At 41.8% G+C, this 21,398-nt stretch overlaps 1 protein-coding gene across 2 annotated transcripts in view; it reads left to right on the forward strand.

Moving 5' to 3' along the window:
• The window catches only part of Sv2b (synaptic vesicle glycoprotein 2B), a 112,863-nt gene that overhangs the window by 41,420 nt on the left and 50,045 nt on the right, over window positions 1–21,398 (forward strand). The window contains exon 3 of one of the 2 annotated variants that reach the window (XM_027408154.2): window positions 20,962–21,142. The exons of the other annotated variant lie outside the window; for it this stretch is intronic. Within the exon in view, the coding sequence (XP_027263955.1) occupies window positions 20,962–21,142 (181 nt within the window). The remainder of the gene's footprint in view (window positions 1–20,961; window positions 21,143–21,398) is intronic. 2 annotated transcript variants of the gene reach the window in all.

Consider the following 21,398-nt stretch of genomic DNA (forward strand, 5'->3'; position numbering starts at 1 on the left):
TCAGTGGATAGGAATACCTACTGCTTTGTAGGGAACCCAAGTTCATTTCCTAGCGTCTATGTGGCATTACACAATCATCTGTACCCCAATTCCAGGGGATCTGGCACCCTTTTCTGGACTTGCTGGGCACCAAGAATGCAAGGTGGTGCATTCATGTACATGCAAGCACCATACTCACACATGTAAAAGGAAAACACTCTCTTAAAGTTTTGTAGAAAGGTTTTTGGCAATTGCCATTCATTGAACCCAAGTACTAGAAACTGTAAGCATGTGTTCCACTCTGAGCTCCAGCCCTTCTCTTTCTTTCATTCTTTTTTCTAAATTTAAATTTTTTTTGGTAATAGGGTCTCATATAGCTCAGTTTAGTTTGAAACTTGTCATATAGCCAAGGATAGCCTTGAAACTTGTCATATAGCCAAAGATAGCTGTGAATCTCTGGTTCTTCTGCCTCTGCCTCCCACACACTGGGGATATGGACATGTGTCTCCATGCCTCACATGTGATTATTTAAAGATGTTTTATTTTTAATTATGCTCATGCCAGTGGGTATGCACATGTGAGTGTTACGTCTGTGGAGGCCAGAAGAAAACATCAGGTCCCTGGGAATGGAGTTACACATGGTTATGAGTTGCCCAATTTAAGTTCTGAAACTCAGTTCTAAAGAAGAACACCAAAAGCTCTTAGCCACTGAGCCATTACTCTACCCCTCCCTTTATTCATTAAAAAATGTTGAACATTAGTATGTGCCTGTTGCATTTCTGGTTGAAGCAGACACAGTGTTAGCATTCTGAGCATTTTATTCTTATAAAAGAAATCAGAAAATATGTGAAATACAGACTAACAGTATAACACAGTTGTACAGTGCAGTGTTCACTGGTGTCACCTTCAGCGGCTAGGAAAAAAAAAACAAAAAAACAAAAAACAGTTTGAGTGGATGAGCCTGAGGGGAGGAGACTCTGGACTGGTAGACCTTGTTTTTACTGGTATGGTCTGCCCTGGGATGGTTCTGTGACTTTGGACTGACCTGAAGTTTTCCTTCTGAAGCATTATGATGTTAGGTGACTGATGAGTGGAGCTAATCCCTCTCTCTCTCTCTCTCTCTCTCTCTCTCTCTCTCTCTCTCTCTCTCTCTCTCTTTTGCACTGATTCTACAGGAATATTTTGCCCTTCACTCATATGGTTCTTCCTATCAGAATATTCTGTTAACCTTCTAACCTCTCTGCATCCTCACTATAGTCTAAATTTTCAAAATTTAATGTGTGTGTGTGTATGTGTGTGTGTGCCATAGAGCATGTGTGGAGGTCAGATGACAACCTGCAGGAGTCAGTTCTCTTACTCCACCATATGGGTCCTGGGGACTGAATCCAGGTCATCAGGATTGGTGACAAGTGTCTGTATTGCTGAGCCATCTTACTGGCCCTTTCTATCTTTGATTTTGTCTTTTCCTTCTTTTTGTTTTAATTTCCTTTTAGGAGAAAGTTGTTCATTTTTTTATAGTTAGCGGGAAAAAAGCATCCTCCAGGCCTGTTGGTGTATTGTTGTAATCCCTGCTACTAGGAAGGTTGAGGCCGGGGCATGGCTTGCCTGGGTAACTTAATGAGAATTCATCTCAAAATAAAAGATAGAAAGACTATTTAGAACACAGTTCAGTGTTAGAATGCCTGCTTAACACATAAAAGATCTTGGGTTCAGGCCCTAGCACCACCATAAATAGTAAATAAATAAAATTACCCAAAACAATGGCTTTCACAGTAGAAAGTTCTAGACTCCCTGATGTGATGAAGCATTTATTTGCTTCTTTCAGATGACATTGAATGATTGACAGCTAAAAAGTCCTGTTTTGTAAATAGAGTTCTTAATTGGTCTAGACAATAAAAAGCCTGAGTCAGATATAGAGGGAAATGCTGAGAGATCAGAGAGAAGGAGCAAGCCACAGCAATCTTACCTCTCAGCAGACAAGAGAGTGATTTCCTATTTCTCCCTGCTTATATCCTATTTCTGCCCGGCTACCTCACTTCTGGTCTGTCTGTACAGACCTCCAGACCTCTGTGGTTAGCTAGTGGCAAGCTCCATTCTCTGACCCTCAGACAGGCTTTATTTGTACAAGCAAGATATCACCACACTGTTTCTTTAGCTAAGGCAACACTTAACATGGATGGCATGAAAGACAAAGCACTAGCATCCTTTCTGGGGCACTGATGACGTGATAAATGGGTAACCCTCTGACTTTATGCCTACCAAAAGAAAAGGGCTCATTTGTAGGCAAGAATGCCATGCTTGCCTGCAGAGTCCTGATATCCTGGAGTTTCCCTTAGTCTATATTTTATAGCTTATTATTTTCTCTTACTAATTATAATGGGAAGTGTTAGAGAGTTCCATGCTTCATATAGGGGGGCCTTGGGATTTGAAGTCTGTCCCAGCTATGGAGAGGACATAGAACAATGTTAGATGAGGTTAATCCATCAGAACAAATTGTGAGTTGAATTTTCATAATATCTCAGAGAAGGATTTATCACTCTGATTTCATGAAAAGCTATCTTTTAATTATTTTATATACAAATGATTGCTGAGTACAGACTTATGAGCCACTTTTCCCCTTAGCTTTAAAACCAATATATCAGTCACCAAGGGAGAGGAACATTCAGTGTTCAAAGACCTAGCACAAACTATGTCCTCGGTGCTACCTCTGGATTGTTTTTTTTTTTTTTTTTTCGATGCATTCCTTTCCGTAGTCAATTTATTTCATTCAGCGCTCTTACCTATCAGTGTGTAGGCCACAGAATGGCTTAGGATGGAATGAGAGTTAGAGACTCTCTTACTGACAGCCGTATGTGGCAATGGCAGTTTGATTCCACAGGCAATGGAAAGCTGTTCAGTGTTAAACATCTTACAAGACTGCAGATCCTGAGATGGATGCCAGCGCTGACTGTGCATCAGCACCACCCAGGAAGCTGTGAATGAATATAGACTTGGGGCTGGGGAGAAGGTTCAGTTAGGAAAATGCCTTCTGCATAAACACAAAGACCTGAGTGTGCATTGCCAGAACCCATGTAAAAAGTTGGTAATGGTGGCCTATAACTGTAACCCTGGCACTGGAGGAGAATGATGGTGGAGACAGGTGGATCCCTGATGTTCATCAGCCAGTCAGTTAGTCTAGTCAAGTCAGTGAGATTCAGTGAGGGAATTTGTTTCCAAAATAAAAATATGTGGAGAGTGATGGAGGAAAGATAGTAAATGTCTGCCTCTGGTTTCCACACATGTGACTGTACAATACACAGACATGGACACACTTATATTGGTAAGTGCATTCACTATACATGTGTGTACATTTACACACAGATATACATACAGCTACACTAAGAAGTGTATACATCACACATACCATATACTCCCTCTCTCTCCCCACCTCTCTCTCTAAGAATGTATATCTGGCTCTATATTAGTCTCTCGAGATTTCACTAGAGTCCCTATTGGTGGGCCATGGGCATGAAGGGGTTTTGTTGTGCACTCAGAGTAGAGAAGGGGATGACTTATATGGGCACTTTTTCTCCATGTGGGCCACAAAGATGCCAGGGACCTTGCCCACTGTGCCATGTAAGGTGACAGATGATTCCCAAGTGGCTTCCCTTGTGTTTTCTTTGATAGTTTGTCTATCCACTCTCTTGACCAGAATGATAGGATAGATGTGCATCTGGATGTTCTCAGTGCTTTACAGATTTTCAATTACTTCCCTGGTCTTTCTCATTTTGACTTTATGTGACCCAGTGAGATGAGCACAGTATGAACCCCCAGTTCCCCAGATGAGGGAAGTGTTGCTTGGAGACCTTAAGTGATGAATGCTGGATTCTACTTCCTAATGAAGTTTTCTGGCCCTGTGCTTCCTTCATTGCTATTCATCCTTGTGTGGGTTACTTGCTGCTAATGAGGTTGGAAGGTTGGATTTTTATCATGTGCAGCTTTCTTCCCAGGGTGCCAAAGAAATGGAAGCTAAAGAGCTGGTGGTTTCCCAGAGCCTGCACAATCTCTGTTAGCTTTCTCCTAATCTAAAAGCCAATTATAATAATTACACCACGACCACCGAGAGCTATAATTTGATAAACTTTCTCCTTTCATCAGTTCTATGCTAGTATCTGATACATGTCATCTCTAATCTTCATTGCAGCATGCAATGTAAATATTGTCTTCATCATTTCACATATGGGAACATGCAGGCTTCAAGAGGTTAAAATAACTTGTCTAAACTAGCTGGAGACAAAACTAGGATTTGAAACTGGTTTTATCTAACTTCACCTATTGCTTCTCCTTTCCCTTGCTGTAACATTCATTCATGGAAGAAGACTTTGTGGGTGCATGACATATATAATTTTAACCTTTTATGAAAATGTACCATCTAATAAGCTACAAGTGAAGGTGCTGGACTTCCAGCTAAGTGCTGGCATCAGTGACAACCCATTTCTGTGGATGACAGGAGTCTCAGCCATCTGTGTCACAGAGGCCAGGGGACTGCAGGGATATACAGTGATCCCTTAAGGCATAGACTATCTACCCAGGGCAGGCCTCTGGAGAGTTGGAAAACAATCCTGATATCTGCTGCCCTCTAAGTCATGTCTGTCACCATGGATATACCACAGCAGCAGAGGCACAAATGCATCCCCAGACTCTCCTCCAGAAACCACATTGGTAGAGCACTTGGGTCCTGTGTGGAGTTCATGACTACACAACTAAAATGGCCACCTATAGGATGGTGGGTCTAAAACCCATCTTCAGTTAAAAATCTTAATCTGAATAAGCCAAGATGATCTGGTTTTTATTCTGCAGGGGACTGATTTAATTCCTAGAGAAAGAAAGGTGAATGTCATAGATAAAAGGGGAGTAGATAGAGATGCCGCAGCCTTTGATGTACCCTCCTGGGGTTCACTGAACAGAGTGGATGTGAACACTTTCTTCTCCAGGTGGACTGACCAGGTTGCCCAGAAGTGCAGAGTGAGCATTTTGTGTTTCTCTGCAGGAGATTTTGCTGACTCAGAGACACACATTAATCTCTGTTGGGGGTGTGCAGAAAATAGCCCAAACAACTCTCCTCCCTGCCCCGGCCTCGCAGCCTCATCTCTCCTTGGCTCTGAGGAAGGGAACTTACCTTTGAAAGAAGATGTGTTAGCTGATTATAAGTCAGCCATGGGGCCTAAGTTACAGTGTTGTAGAACCACGTGATACCAAATGTGAAGAAGATGGAGAATTTGTAGCATTCTTTTCATTCCTAGTGCCAGGATACAGAACCCTATAGATGAAGTAACTTGGTCGAGGTCATGAGTCCTGAAACCAGAACCTGGGCCTCCTTGTTACTGGCTGTCCTAGTTAGGATTTCTATTGCTGTGATAAAATACTGTAACCACAAGCAACTTGGGTAGGGAAGGGAGAGAGGGTTTGTTTCGTCTTATGACTTTCTGGTTACACTCTATTACTGAGGGAAGTCAGGTAGGAACTCAAGGCAGGAACCTGAAGTTAGAAACTAAAGCAGAGGCAGGAAGGAACAAGGCTTACTGACTTGATCTCTGTGATTTGCTCAGCCTATACACCCCAGGACCATTTGTGTAGGGGTGGCACTACCCACCGTGGGATAGGCCATCCTATATCAATAATTAATCAAGAAAATGCCCTACAGACTTGCCTATAGACCAACTTCATGAAGGAATTTTCTCAATTAAGAGTTCCTCTTCCCAAATGACTCTAGCTTGTGTCAGGTTGACAAAAAACCCAGCCAGATCACTGGCACAGAACTCTTCTTTTCTGCACCAAACTCCTTTGCCTTTGTTCCTAAGGAATGACTACATAAGCCAGTCAGGTGATCTTTTATCTTCATGATTTCTTTTTATAGGAGACAATATGCTCATAGGATATATTTGGCTGCTTTCAACAGTGGCTTTAAATCACAAAGGCATTACTTATTTACTGCTCCAGAATTCTCACAGTATGTGTCCCCAAGCATTAATTCAGTGACTTCCTGGTGTCAGGGCTGTGAGGCTCACATCTTCATGAGTGCCTTTGCCATTTCCTTAAGGTCACAGGGTCTACACCAAAGTTCTAAGATCTCTACCAACTCCTCCGGGGAGTTTTGTAAGTAGAGAAGGGAGAGGGATGGTGGATGGTCTCTGTTTCCCTCCATGCTCCCTTTGAGTCTACCAAGACCTGGTACTCTGAGGCTTCTGAAAGATGTCTTAACTGTTTTCCTTACCTTGGTTTATTATCAATGGCAAAAGAACTGGATGAAGATGGCCATCTTCAAAGCTATGAGTCACTCCTGATGGTTGGGTGTGGGAGAAATTGCTCAGAAGACATTTCGATACCTGAAAACAAAGCAAAGCAAAGCAAAGCAAAACAAAACCAAGGTTCTTCTAACAAAAAGAAGAGAAAACAACGTTGGTGGGAATGCAATGGTCAGGGTGTGCCACACACACTACTTTTTTCTAAGGTAGGCTTGCTTTCTTAGCTTGGTTATAGCACTATCTCTACCATCTTAGAGTAGTCACTTCAGCATCCTGACCCCTGGTTTCTCAATCAATACAATTGATGTATCAGCAGCACATCATAAAACATTTATGAGGATTAAATAAGATAGTGCATAGGGAGGCAGGAGAGATGATTCGGTGGTTAGGAGCACTTATTGCTCCTGCAGAGAACCCAGATTTGGTTCCCAGTACCCACCCAGTAGCTCACAACCATCTTCTGGGGGCTCTGACACTCTCTGAACTCCACAGGCACTGGACATGCATGTGTTGTACATGAGTACATGCAAGTAAAACATTCATGAAATAAAAATAAGTAAAGCATAGAAAAGATAATGCATAGAAAGACTCAGCAAAATCTCTGCCATGTAAGGATCCACCAAATATGAGCTTATACCTATATTTTCTATATTGTATGAGGTGTCAACATTTATTCATTGTCCTCCAGTTAGTGAGACAAATGAGTCTTTTGCCTCAAGAGGCAAATATTTTCATGAAAGACCACTGCCCACCAGCCTTCAATTCTCTGTCAGGAATGAAGGGAATCTGGAACCCAATATACTTGCTTTGTTTTTGAGACAGGGTCTTATGTAGCTCAGGCTGGCCTCAGACTTGCTTTGTGGGGAGGATGACCTTTGACTCTTAACCGGCCCCCCTCCCCAATCTCTAGTTCCCAGTGCCAAGACTACAGGCTTGTACTATGCATGCCTGGTTTGTGCAGTGTTGAAAATTGAGCCCAGCACCCTATGTATGCTAGATAAGCACTCAAGTACTTAACAAAATCTTGGTAGGCCTCCCCAGCATTTCTTTTTCTACAATGCTACCAATCACACTACCAAAACCAAGCTTGAGTTTGTTATGCTTTTGTCCTGTCAGCCACTCTGGGAGTCCCATGTCTCCTAGACTATCCCTTATCACTTACACTGTTACCCACATGCAATGAAGTGCTCCCCATTTCCCCTTTAAGTCTTCTCTGAAAGCCATTTGCCATCTGTCTGTATCCAAACTTGCTGTCTCCTCAGAGTGTTACTTGGCTGCAATACTCAGTGTGATCTGTTTTCTCTTCCTCAACCTGCACTCCAGCACTCTTGTCCCTCATTAACCTCCCCAAACCACTCTCCCTCTCTCCTGACTAAAAGATGATGGATTTTAATCCTTTGTCACCAGGTGTACCACTTCCTACATGTTATTGTAGCAGAAATTCAGTGACATCTGGGTCTTAGTGTTTTGGTCCTTTAGGAGTTTGCCTCCAGGCTCAATGTCACATTCCAACACCATCATTCTTGGTGGTTTCAATACTTACTTTCCAGTGCCTTGACCTCTCTGTTCCTCTGAGTCCTCTCCAACAGACATTTGATGAAGAGAACTGCATCTCCTGCTCCAGGGCTACCTGCCTCCCTACTGCTGTGCTGATACCCTTCTCCTGGGGCTCAGGGAGGGAACCTACTCATTTGCACACTAGCTCTCCTCACCTCCCATCTCCCAGGGATATCACTTTTACAGTTCGTACCTCCTATGCCATCAACAGTTTTTTCATTCAATGGATTATTTTTTACTCTGTCAGTGCCCAGCGTGCTGCAGTTTTGGCCATGCTTACCCTCATGTATCTTTTCAAGTCTTTGTTTTAAGAAAACCCACAGAATCCAACCTCCTTCCCCCATTCTCCCTTGAACCCATTTGAGCAGGATTCAGTCCCAATCCACTTCAGAAGCTTGCTCTTGCCTAGACCACTAATGTCTCCTATGAGTTCATCACCATTGGTTAGATCCTAATGCTCAACCCTCTGGCCTGGTCACAGCAACTGTCACCATTACTGCCCCCCCCCTTCAGACTTCTCATATGTTAACTGTCTCCCATTTCCTGCTGCTGCTCACTGGCTGTGCCTTTTCAGCGTCTGTCTCTAAGTTCTCTTCATCTCTCTGACCTTTGAGCACTGGGATACTCTAGTGCTCAGTCAGGCATTCTCTACGGCCACCCTTGCCTCTGGAGAACCCATTCGGCCTCGACTTTAATGCTGCCCTTCAAGTGATGCTACTCTTGCTATGCCTTTGGAACCCATTCACTTCATCCCACCTCTGCTTCTGCCATTTCTGCCCACGTTGTCGGCCTCCCTCAGTTGGAATGTATTTCCTTGCTGATTGTCAGGATCCACTTTGTCAGAAGGAGAGGCTAGGGTGGATGGTTAGTCAGGACATGCCTCTCAGAATTTAGGCTTGGAGTGTGAGAGGGAACTAACCACGTGAAGAACTGCAGGCAGGAGAATGACAGTGTGTAGAAGTCCTAGACAAGACACTGAGGCAGGGAAGTACAGAGGACACCAACACCTCAGGGCCACTCAGTGTAAATAGCATGTTAAGAGTATTTGTCAAAGGAGTGAAAGCAAGAGATTGGGCCCATGTGTTATATTTTATTTTTAAAAAATGTGAGTATTCACTTTATTAACATACTATTAAAGCACAAATCAAACAAGACACATGGGTTCTCAAGCAATAGATAAAAATAACTGTTTTGCTAATGGAGTATTTTAAAAGCAGAGTTTTATATAGCAATTCAAATTTCTGCCTCTTTGAAAATAAAATAAGATGGGTCATACATAATTCAGCAGTTGTTTGAGGTTAGGTGGTGGCTACTCCCTTTGGATGAGACATCCATCTGTCTGTCTATCTATAATCTATAATCTATGTATGTATGTATGTATGTATGTGTATATATGTATGTATCTGTATCTATCTGTCTACCTATCTATTGTCTATTTATCATCTATTTTTATATTCTTTAAAAAATACCCGTGTTGTGTGTGTGTGTGTGTGTGTGTGTGTGTGTGTGTGTGTGTGTGCCTGTGTGCCTGTGTGCCTGTGTGCCTGTGTGCCTGTGTGCCTGTGTGCCTGTGTGCCTGTGTGCCTGTGTGCCTGTGTGCCAGACAAAACAGAAGGTGTAAGATTCCCTGGAGCTAGAGTCACATATAGTTGTAAGTCACCCGATGTGGGCTTAGGAACTGCATTTGTGCCCTTTGTAAGAGCAGAAAGCACTCTTAGCCACTGAGACATCTCTCTCACCTCTGTCTCTGCATGCTTTGGTTTTCCACAGCTCCTGCACCCACTCCTTATCAATGCTATGTGCGTTACTTATCTTGTTCTGTAAACATCTGGTTTAGAAACTTCAAGATCATGATGTTTAGTTTAGCTGTTTTTATTTTAGTTTTTTTATTATTTGTTTCAGTTTAGAGATCTTAAAGGGATCCACATGACTCCTCTAAGCATGTTCACAGAAGACTTCTATTTAAAGTCAAATAATATAGTAGATGAAGAGAAAAAAAGTGTAAGCAAACCCTGGAGACCCAAGGGACATCTAGCCAAGGATCTAAGGGACATATAGCCAAGGACCCAAGGGACATCTAGCCATGAATCTGTCTCCAGTTTGAGCTACTCAGATATGTACAAGAAATTTTACCTTTGGAAGCAATCAAGGCAGGAAGTTCCCAAAGGGAATCAAGATTGAGCCAGTTGTCTAACCAGCTGTGTGTGGTCAAGCCAGGTAGACTAAGCCGCTATGCCATCAAGGACCATCAGTAAATGACATAGAGGCTCTTAGGAGACTTCCCAACTTTTATGGCTCATCGTAGATGCCCCTATGTTGGCCAAAAGTCAGAGGCACATATCTTAGTGTTCCCAGAGATAAAGGTCAATCTTTCCCTGCTATAAAACATTCCTCCTTGAACATAGGTGGTACTGACTCCTAAAGAGGAGGTGTCTGGTTCAGTCACTGGGTGGAAAAGGTGTCTAGATGCTGGAAGCACTGATGCGACACAGGCATGAGTTTTATTTTTGCCAATTTCTAATCCTATCAACTTCTGATCATGTGGTGTAACACTCACCAGCCCTGCCTCCTTTCTTTCATTCCGCATTCAAAGTCTAAGTCAGCCACACTCAGATCCCCACCCTCCTTCCGGGCACCTGCCTGCCAGCATCCTTCTCTGGACTTTGATCTTATCTTTATCAAAACCTGCTGGATTGTGAATTTTCAGAAAGCAGAGATTTTTTTTATTAACTACTGTTAAAGATTTTATTTATATTATTCTAGTATGTAAACTTTCCTTCTCTAGAGCCATATTCAGAATTGTTATTTATGTTCTTTAAATTTGTATTTATTTTTATTATTTTGAGATTGCAATATACTTACATCACTTCTTCCTTCTCTTTCCTATCTCCAAACCCTCTTATACATACCCCATTGCTCTCTTTCAAATTCATATCATTAAAAATTAATTGTTATTACATATACTCCTAAATAAATAAGTTTAACCAAGTAGAGGAATTTTGACTTATTCATCTCTGTGTCCTTGTCACAAAATCACTATGCGTGGATTAGCAAGTTGCCAATAGACTCTGTCTCCTTCTCTAGATCTCCTTGTCATCTCATTTCTCAGTTTTACTCCATGATTGGCCCTGTTGTGACATTCTTGGGATGTTCCTAGATCTCATCAGATGCGTAGTAAAATACTACCTTCTAGAAGACTAGGAAAGACTCATTTACATGAGCTTATTTGGTCTCATGGAAGGCCATGAAAGCCTAGTATAGTGATTCCATATTAATTTCCAATAGACAGAGTGGGAAGCCAAACCCCTTTATTATGACACATACAAAGTATATCCAGATAATGTACCTTTCAAACTTACCCAGCACCTCTGATTTCATAGGGTGTGAACTGAAATGCCTTCATGTTCTTCCATGACTTGAAATCAACGCAAGACTTCATTGGGATATTTCCATGTGCATTAGAGTTAAAAATCCCCACATTGACCGTCACATGGATCTATAAACTCCAGGACCTAGACCAAGAGAATATCTTCCTTTAAGAGAGTACGTTTCAGCCAGGTGGTGCACACCTCTAATCCCAGCACCCAGGAGGCAGAGGCAGGTGGATTTCTGTGAGTTTGAGGCCAGACTGGTCTACAGAGTGAGTTCCAGGATAACCAAGGCTACACAGAGAAACACTGTTTCAAAGAAAGGGTGAGAGAGATAATAATGAAAATTAGAAAAGCACTGTCAGGAATTATTTGATATGAATGGTGGGTGGAATGGAGATAATTTAGCTGACAGAGGCTGATTTTTTTATGTGGGATTATGCTAGCTGCTGAGAATCAAACTCTGTCTTGCCTATGCTGTACTGAGACCATTGAGCCCAGGATGTGCTGAATTTTCTCTCTGCAAAGTGTGTACATAGCGAGAAACAAATATTTGGAGTGGTTGCAGGGAAAATGGGCTCAGAACACTCCTAGGAAAATTATCCCAGTATAATTAGTACATTTAATTTCTATGTATTTAGGCAAGAAGCAAAAGCTAGGGATGGCTTCCTCATCCTGGGTTAATTGCTAAATAATATGAGCATCCATGTCTCTTTTTTTCCCCACACCACTCTAAGCAAATCTGATTATACATCTTTTTATCATATCTGCTCCTGCTTAGAGGACATAGCCTGTGTGTGGGAAGAAAGCCATCTAGCAGTGAGGGGTTTGGGTACATGCCTGCTATCTGGAAGGCAATCTGGCCTTCCATGCTGAGAACCACAGACTCATTGATCCCCTGTCACCCCATGATTCTGTTCCTTAGGACGTATCCCAGCAAACAACTAGCAATGCAGACAAGGGCATGTGCATCAAGATGTCCTTTCCTAGGTCATTTGTGAAGTGGGAAAAAGAGACTCTGGAGCTTCCAGTGCTAAAATGACTTTGACTCTGTCATTACAGCATGAAGTATTCTACCTACAGACAGAAGAGTCCAACATGTTAACAGCTGTCTATGTTAGATGGAAACTGTGATGGATCATTATTTCCTTATTTTTTTATGCATTTTGGAGGTACTGTTCTTGTTATCCCATGGCAAATACAAATTATTTTTATATTACTTTATTTATTGAAACATCTCAGGTTGTCCCATGGTGAATATGAATTATATTTATATTGCTTTAGTTATTGAACAATTATTAATGGATTCCTTTGCTTCGGGACTGAACTGGGGACTGAACATATGTCCTTGAATGGAACTTTTTTGAGCAAATATTAATTAGAGCACCTACTATGTGCCTACTCTATGCTAAGTGTGTGACACACAGTGAGGGAACTTAGGCAGAATTGACAGGACTCCTGCAGGTGTCAACAATCAGAGGAGTTTGCTAAGCATTGTATTAAAGGTTATCTAATAACAAATAGAGACATGTGGAAGATGAGCAGGGTGACCATTTGTTTGGGACAGAGGTCAGCAAACTATGGCTCAAAGTCCTGAGACCTATTTCTACTTGTACTGCTAAACGGGATGTACATCTTTATTTGAAATTTTAATTGATGGACAACAATTGCACATATATATGGGGTACTATGTGATAATTTGATATATGCACATGATATAGAACTGTCAAATCTAGAGAATTAGTGTTCTTATCTCAAACACAACATTTGGTTGTTAGGACCCTTTCCATTCTTCACTTTTCATCCTCTCTCTCTCTCTCTCTCTCTCTCTCTCTCTCTCTCTCTCTCTTTCTCTGTCTGTCTGTCTCTGTCTCTGTCTCTCTCTTGAAATTGCCTGGTAGACTAGACTGGCCTTGCACTCATAGAGATCTGCTTGCCTCTGCTTCCTGAGTGCTGAGATTTAAGATGTGTACCACCACACCCAGATCTTTTCAGTCTTTATAAAAAGTAAGTCCCCGTAGGCTCTAGCTGCCCTCCTCTGCTCTAGAACACCAGAAAACATCCCTTCTAAGTGTATTTTCATATAAAGTATAAACTTAAAAAGGGAGGAGGAAGAAGAGGAGGAGGATGAGGAAGAGGAAGAGAAAGAGGAGGCAGAGCAAACTATATAGCGGAAACGCAGGGAGTTCTATGAAATACTTTCCTGCAAGGAAAATATGTACTTTCTGGCCCTTGGCAGAAAAAATTGGTGAGGTGGAGTTTAGAACATTGGGGATGTCTATCTAATGGAATGACATTCATAATGGGAACTTAAGAAATTTAAGAGTTGGGTAGGGGAGTTTTTTTTTTTTGCAGATTTTTTATTTGAATTAGAAACAAGATTGTTTTACATGTCAATCTCAGTTCCCTCTCCCTCCCCACCTCCCCTCACACCCCCCCCAACTAAAACTCTACCTATACCTATCCTTTCTTCTCCCCAGGGAGGGTCCTTCCATAGGGGGTCATCAGAGTCTGTCATATCCTTTGGGATAGGGCCTAGGCCCACCCCCATGTGTCTTGGCTCAGAGAGTATCCCTCTATGTGGAATGGGCTCCTAAAGTCCACACCTATGCTAGGGATAAGTACTGATCTACTACAGGAGGTCCGATAGATTTCTGAGGTCTCCTCACTGAAACCCATGTTCCTGGGGTCTAGATCAGTCCCATGATGGTTTCCCAGCTGTCTGGGGTCCAAGAGCTCCCAGTTGTTCAGGTCAGCTGTTTCTGTGGGTTTCACCAGCCTGGCCTGGACCCCTTTGCTCATCACTCATCCTTCTTTGCAACCGGATTCTAGTTCAGTCCAGTGATTAGGTGTGGGTGTCTGCTTCTACTTCCACCAGCTGCTGGATGAAGGCTATAGGATGGCATATAAGTTAGTCATCAATCTCATTATCAGCGGAGAGCATTTAAGTAGCCTCTCCTCTGTTGCTTAGATTGTTAGTTGGTGTCATCTTTGTAGATCTCCAGACATTTCCCTAGTGTCTAATTTCTCTGTAAACCTAAAATGTTTCCCTCTATTATGGTATCTCCATTCTTGTTATCTTCTATTCTTCCCCTGACTCAACCTTTCTGCTCCCTCATGTCCTCTGCATCCCTCTTCTTCTCCCCTTCTCATTCTCCTAGTTCCCTCCCCCCAATTCCCATGCTCCCAATTTGCTCGGGAGATCTTGACCCTTTCCCCTTCTCTAGGGGACCATGTATGTCTCTCTTAGGGTCCTCCTTGTTTACTAGCTTCTCTGGCAGTGTGGATTGTAGGCTGGTAATCCTTTACTCTATGTCTAAAATCCACATATGAGTGAGTACATACCATGTTTGTCTTTTTGTGATTGGGTTACCTCACTCAGAATGGTTTCTTCTAGTTCCATCCATTTTCCTGCAAATTTCAAGATTCCATTGTTTTTTTTTTTTTTTCTGCTGAGTAGTACTCCATTGTGTAAATGTACCACATTTTCTCTATCCATTCTTCAGTTGAGGGGCATCTAGGTTGCTTCCAGATTCTGGCTATTACAAATAGTGCTGCTATGAACATCGTTAAACAGATGTCTTGTTGTATGAATGTGCTTCTTTTGGGTATATGCCTAAGAGTGGAATTGCTGGATCTTGTGGTAGACTGATGGGGAGCAAGTTTTTCCATTTAAGTTTTGTTAGAGAAAACTGCAAAGTATTTTTGACAAAAGAAGTTTTATATTGTAACCTGACCTCTTCTCTTCATCTGGAGGGAGGGGAGTCTATTTAAAGGGTAAGCTACTATAAATAAGCACCTCCTGCAACTCTCTAGCCACCTTTGTGATTCCTCTCTTATATGGTTGTCTTGGTTTTAAAATGCCACTATTTCATCCTCAATTCCCTGAGCTCTGGCTTCCTAAGGCAGTAACTCCCACCCAGATGCACTATTGATGACAACAATAAAAACATGTGGCAGTTGTACAGCTGCTTTCATCCTGGACCTCCACTCCCTGTACATCTCAACTCGTGTTACTATAACAGCTCTGCAAGAAGACCACGGCCGAAGTTTGTCAAGATGTATCTGAGCAAACCATGGCCATGTTGCTGGTAATTGTGCACGATGTGACGATGTCTGTTCTTTCCACCATGACTGTCGTCGAAGACTCCTTTCTTTTCCACGCAGTGGGATTCCATGTCTTTGTTGTATTGTCACCAGTTGAAAGCTGTGCCCTCTTGGTCATATCCACCTCCATTTGACATCAGCTCTACTCTTTATGTAGCAACCACAATTTTTAATTTCCTTAAAAAAAAAACAACTCAATGTACTGGGGGACACTTCCCTAATCTCCCAGCAGCCTTAAAGGATGATAGATTCCATCTCTCTAAGTAGTCACTCATCTGCTTTGAGCTAAAGTAATTTTTGATAACTTCACTGCACTCTAATTTTCCAAATTTATTATCTTAATTTCTTCAGCTAAAGACAGGTTCTAAATGAGTTTAGTAGCACAGTCATTTCAGAGGCGTTGTTAATTTCACATTTCTCTTCCCTGGTGGATAGGATCATTTTTCTTCTATTCTTCCTCCCACAGTCTCATTTGAGAAGCTCATCTTGCTCTTCCCGGTGCCACAATTGCCTTGGATGGGGAGGTTTGCAGGTGAAAGCACCAGGCTTAGAACCAGGAAACCAAGGATGCAGCCAGCATCAAGATTCTGGGAAATCCATGAACTTCTTGGGACTAACCCTGATAAAACAGGGGGTGGGGTATAAATTAATGTCTAATTTCTAAGATTTGCCAATTTCCTGGTGAGTTCAGACCTGTCAGAGAATAGCAAGGACACCAACATCATACCAGTAATCTGAAAAGAAAGACTTAGATGTAAAAGATTGCTAATTGGGTAAATGAACTGTTTCTTAAAAGCATGGCTTAAATGGTGAAAGGAAGGTGTAGCTAGCACCTGTGGGACTGCAGACACAAAGAGAAGGTACTGGAATTATTATAATTAATCAGACCAGAGAAGGGCTACCCTGGAGCTGTGTTTCAGAAGTGTCCCAGATGGCTCACCTTTGCATGAGAGAGGAAGATGGGGGCACAGTGGGGCTTCTGCTAATTGGATTCAACTATTACCATGAGGAGGAAAGGCTGCTGTGAGACCCACAATGATGAAGCCATCAGAGGCTCAACAGGATGAGATGAAGAGGACCTTAACCTGCTTTCGAGTCCCTCTCTCACATCCTCTGAAGGGAGAAGTTAGAAGGAAGCAGTGTCAAGTAAGGTCCAGAACAGCTTTGGGGCTTAGTGACAACAGCTTAATGCCTGGCACTGTCTTTGCTTCTGGGATAGCAAATGGGTAACCTGGAAGCCAACTTCTGGTTAAAAACATGTCTTGTGAGGCCCTCAGGAGTTTTATTAGACATCAATGTTTAGGCTTATGTTTAATTTTTACACATTTATTTATTATTTTGTGTGTGTTGTGCCATGGCATTCATGTGGAAATCAGAGGCCAATTTGGGGGAATTCAGCTCTTTCCTTCCACCTTGCGGGTCACAGAGCTTGAATTCAGGTTGTCTGGCTCTGTGGTAAGCATCTTTTCCCTCTAAGGCATCTGGTGAGGCTTGTTTTTAACCTGAAGAGTTTTAAGTGACAAGTCTATAGAACCCCATCTTCCATGATTTGTATTTTTTTTTAACAAAAGAATGTTGGAAGATGGCTTGGAGTTCAGAAAATTGTTTACAAATGAGGTAGCTAAGACTCCCCTGCCCCTGAAGGCAAGAGCTTTTTCTTCAAAACAATACATTTGGTAGATGAAACCTCTGGGTTCTGAGGCCAGTGTCCTCACTGTGGCTAAAGACTGTCAGTCCTTTTGCTATTTGAAGTCTTGTTTCTGGACCAGTAGGGCCAGCCTCATTGGAGAGCTTCTTGGAGATGCAGGAACTCAGGCTCCCTCCTCTATCACACACACAGACACACACTTTAGCCTTGGTTCCCCATCAGGTACCCCACACTAACTATACTCCATTCACACTCAGCTACATGCCAATGGTTGCTCAGACATACCAGAGTTTCTTTTTGCCTTCCTGGATTTGCACGTGTCACTGGGCATTGTCTTGTGTGTGTATGATGTGTGGGTGTGTACACGTGTGTGCATTCAGGTATATGAGTGTACGTGGAGATAAGAGGACAAGCTGGACTTCCACTTTGAGACTAAGTTGTTTTGTTGTTTTCTACTGCCCATAGCAGGCTAGCTGGCCCGTGAGCTTCTGGAATCCTCCTGTCTTTGTTTCCCATCTGGGATTACAAGCTTTTATGTGGATTTGGATATGTGAATTAATATCTTATTCTTGTATGAAAAGCATTGCACTCACTGAGCCTTTTTCCCAGCCACAGGCACAGTCTTTAATACCCACTTCAAGAAGAGCATAATATTTCTTTCTTGGAAGCCTTCTCATAACTGAGTGAGATTCCTTTTCCACATTTTAATACTTGACACATATTTTTTCACTTGGTGATGATTATACATTTTATTTTTTATCTCCTTGGAATGAAGGGACCATTCCCCACTTAGCAGGTTGTCCTGGAGATGACTAATGAAGAAAAATGGACTAATACAGCATAAAGAAATCTAGCCAATGTTTTTCTACAAGGAGCAGTAACATGTAATAGCTCTAGGCTAATTTTTTCAAAGATAGACAAGACATTTTTGGCTGACCTAAGGAAAAAGAGAGCAGACTCACAAAAATAAATGAAAGAGGGGACATTGCAGCTGACACCACAGAAATATAAAAGATAATAACAGACCTCTGTGAACAAGTGTGTGTTAACAAATTAGATGACCAGCAATAGATAAACTCATAGAAACATACTGCTAAGACTGAATCACAAGAAACAGGAAATCTGAAGAGACTAAAAATTGGTAGAGATTCAATCAGTAATCAAACACTTGTCCATATAACAAAGCCCTACCAAACAGAAGAATTAACAGCAATCTTTCTTAGACTCTTTCCCCCCAATTTTAAGCATCTCCAAACTCACTTTTATAAAGTTACCATCACTATGATACCAAACCCCTCAGCAACCACTGTACAGACACTCTCAAAATTAAAAAGAAACTCTTTATGTGCTGGCTAGCAGTGGCATGGAGGGATGAACCCAAATCATGCAGCCCTGAGCCTTACAGTTCTTGGGATTTTATGCACAAAATCCACATCCTTGCTGATAATGCAAGGTAAGTACAGTCAGGGAGTTTCTTAGCCATATCCTGGAACCAGTGACTTAGCCTTTGTTCCTGTTTTGGCAACCATTGCTGCCTATATGCTGGGTCTCAAGGCCTGAATGGTGCTTCTATAATGGAGACAACTGTGCTGAAGTCTGAGGGCCTGTTTCAGCCAAACAAAGAAAACTTAAGGAAAGATGATTATAGGCCAGAGTTCTAGATAAGCCTTTGTACAAAAGTCCTCAACAAAATATTATCAAATCAAATACAACAGCAAATTTGGAAGACCATACACCATGATCAAGTGGAATTCTTTTTTTGTGTTATGCAAAGACAGTTCCTTATGTGTGTCTTACTTAGGGTTTCTATGGATATGATTCAACACTATGACCAAAAGCAACTTGAAGAGGAAAGAATTGATTTGGCTAATGCTTTCACAGCCATAGTCCATCACTGAAGGAAGTCAAGACGGGAACTTAAACAGGGTGTGAACCTAGAGGCAGGAGCTGATGCAGAGACCATGGAGGGGAGCTGCTCACTGGCTTGTTCTCTATGGCTTGCTTAGACTGTTTTCTTGTAGAAACAAGGACCACCAACCCAGGGTAGCACCATTCATAGTGATCTGGACCTTCCCACCTCAGTCACTAATTAAAAAATATATTACAGCTCTGTAAGCTTACAGCCTGGTCAAGGGAGGCATTTTCTGAGTTGGGGATTCCTTCTCTCAGGTGACTAGTTCGTGTCAAGCTGACATAAAGCAACCTATCACCATGATTAAAATCGTAAAGCAAATCAGGGGAAGGAAAAATGCATATCACCATATTAAGAGTTATGAATGACAAGCCCAGAGCCAATATCATGCTCAATAATAGTGAAAACTTTATAATAAGACCAGGAGCAAGGTCAGGATGCTCCACTCTTTTCACTTAGTACTGGAATATCCTAGACAAAGCATTCAGGCAAGGAAAAGAAATTAAAGCCATCCAAATTAGGAGGGAAGAAACAAAAGTATCTGTTTGATGATGATATAACCCTATAGAAAAAATTCTAAACACCATCAAAAAGCAACCTGTTATAGCTAGTGAACAAATTTAGTTATGTTGTAGCATGGGAAATCCACACACAAAAATCAGTAGTGTTTCTATACATGAAAAGTGAGTTATCTAAAAAAAGAAATTAAAACCAATGCCATTTACAATAGCATCAACAAATACTTCAGAATACACTTAAGCAAGGAAATAAAAGAGCCACACACTAAGCTATAAAACACTGAAAAAGGATGTTGAAGAAGATACCAGTAAGTGGGAAGATATCTCTTGTCCATAGATTGGAAGAACTGATACTGTTAAAAATCCTCATACTATCTAACATGCAATCCTTATCAAAATCCCAATGGCATCTTTCTCAGTGTTAGGAAAAAATGTAAAAGTTGTATCAAACATATGACTCTGAATAGCCAAAGAAATCTCTAGATAAAGGAACAAAGTTGATGGCATCACTCTACCCAACTTCATATATATTTCAAAACTATAAGATTGAGACAGAATTTTACTGACACAGAAATAAAGAATCAGTGGAAGAGAATTATGACCTAGCAATAAAGCCACAAATTTAGGGTTGATTGATCTTTTTAAATATGTGCATTTAAATTTACTTAATGTGTATGAATGTTTTGCCTGCATCAATTTCTGTGCACCATGTTTGTGCCTGGTGCCTGAGGAGGCCAGAAGAGGGTGTTGGGTCCCTTGGAACTGGAGTAACAGATGGTTTTGAGTTGCTGTGTGGGTGCTGGAAATTGAACCCAGGTTCTCTGAAAGAGCATCCAGTGCTTTTATACAGAGAGACATCTCTGCAGCCACATGGTGGATTGGTCTTTGGGAAAATGCCAATAAAATGCAACAAGGGAAGGCCAATCTTGTGAATAAACAGTGTGGTGAACACTAGACACCCACATGCGGAGGAGTGAAATTGGACTCATCACACACTGTTATAAATTATATAACTGTATTTCTCTAAAGAAGTCTAAACACTGTAGTTTGGAAAACTTGCTCATGGGTATGTATAAGTCAGCCAATGCTGTTGCCAGTTGTTATTTTACATTTACATAATTTTCCCTTTTTGCAATATTTCCCATACAATCTACCCTGGAAGTTCTCTCTTTAAACATCACATAGCATGTGAGGGCCTTTAAAGTACATTTGTCTTGTTTAAAAGCAGTGCACAGCCTTTAGAATAGTATGATATCCTATAGTTGATCTGTGTTGGGTTGTATACATGCAATGTATACATTGCTTTCCAAATATAGAGCAAGCCTGGTGTGTAGAAAATCACCTTTGGAGAGTTTCTGATTTTCCATGGGGATCTTGCTCCATCCCTCTTTTTAATGTGCTTGACATGGGGTTTCCTGGATGGGGAAAGATAGCATTGGGTGATGAATGCTGATGGCCAGCACCAGGCTGGTCTCTCAAATTCTTGTTATTCACTACAGAGCCTGAGGGTGGGGGTAGGAAGTAATTAATGCTCTTCTAAAGTCTTGTCTTCTCTCTTTATTCCCTTGTCTTTTTTTTTTCTTTACAGGGCTGATAGTCTACCTGGGAATGATGGCAGGAGCCTTCATCCTGGGGGGTCTGGCTGATAAACTAGGAAGGAAGAGAGTCCTCAGCATGTCCTTGGCCATCAATGCCTCCTTTGCCTCCCTTTCCTCCTTCGTGCAGGGATATGGAGCCTTTCTCTTCTGCAGACTCATCTCAGGCATAGGGTATGCACCAGTTTTCCACCATAAGTCCATCCCCTCTGGCCTTCTAGCTGCATGTGATACCTCACGAAGCAGTTGGATTAAAAATTTTTGCTTGATTTTAAAGATATTAAAGTTAAGGGCAGACAACATGGCTCAGTGGGTTGAAGGGCCTGCCACCAAGCCTGATGAACTGAGTTTAATTTCATAGTGGCACACAGAGAAAGTAGAGAACCAACTGCTACAAGTTGTCATCTAGCCCCTATGCATCACACCATGT

This window comes from Cricetulus griseus, chromosome 3, assembly GCF_003668045.3.
Source record: "Cricetulus griseus strain 17A/GY chromosome 3, alternate assembly CriGri-PICRH-1.0, whole genome shotgun sequence".
Taxonomy (NCBI): domain Eukaryota; kingdom Metazoa; phylum Chordata; class Mammalia; order Rodentia; family Cricetidae; genus Cricetulus; species Cricetulus griseus.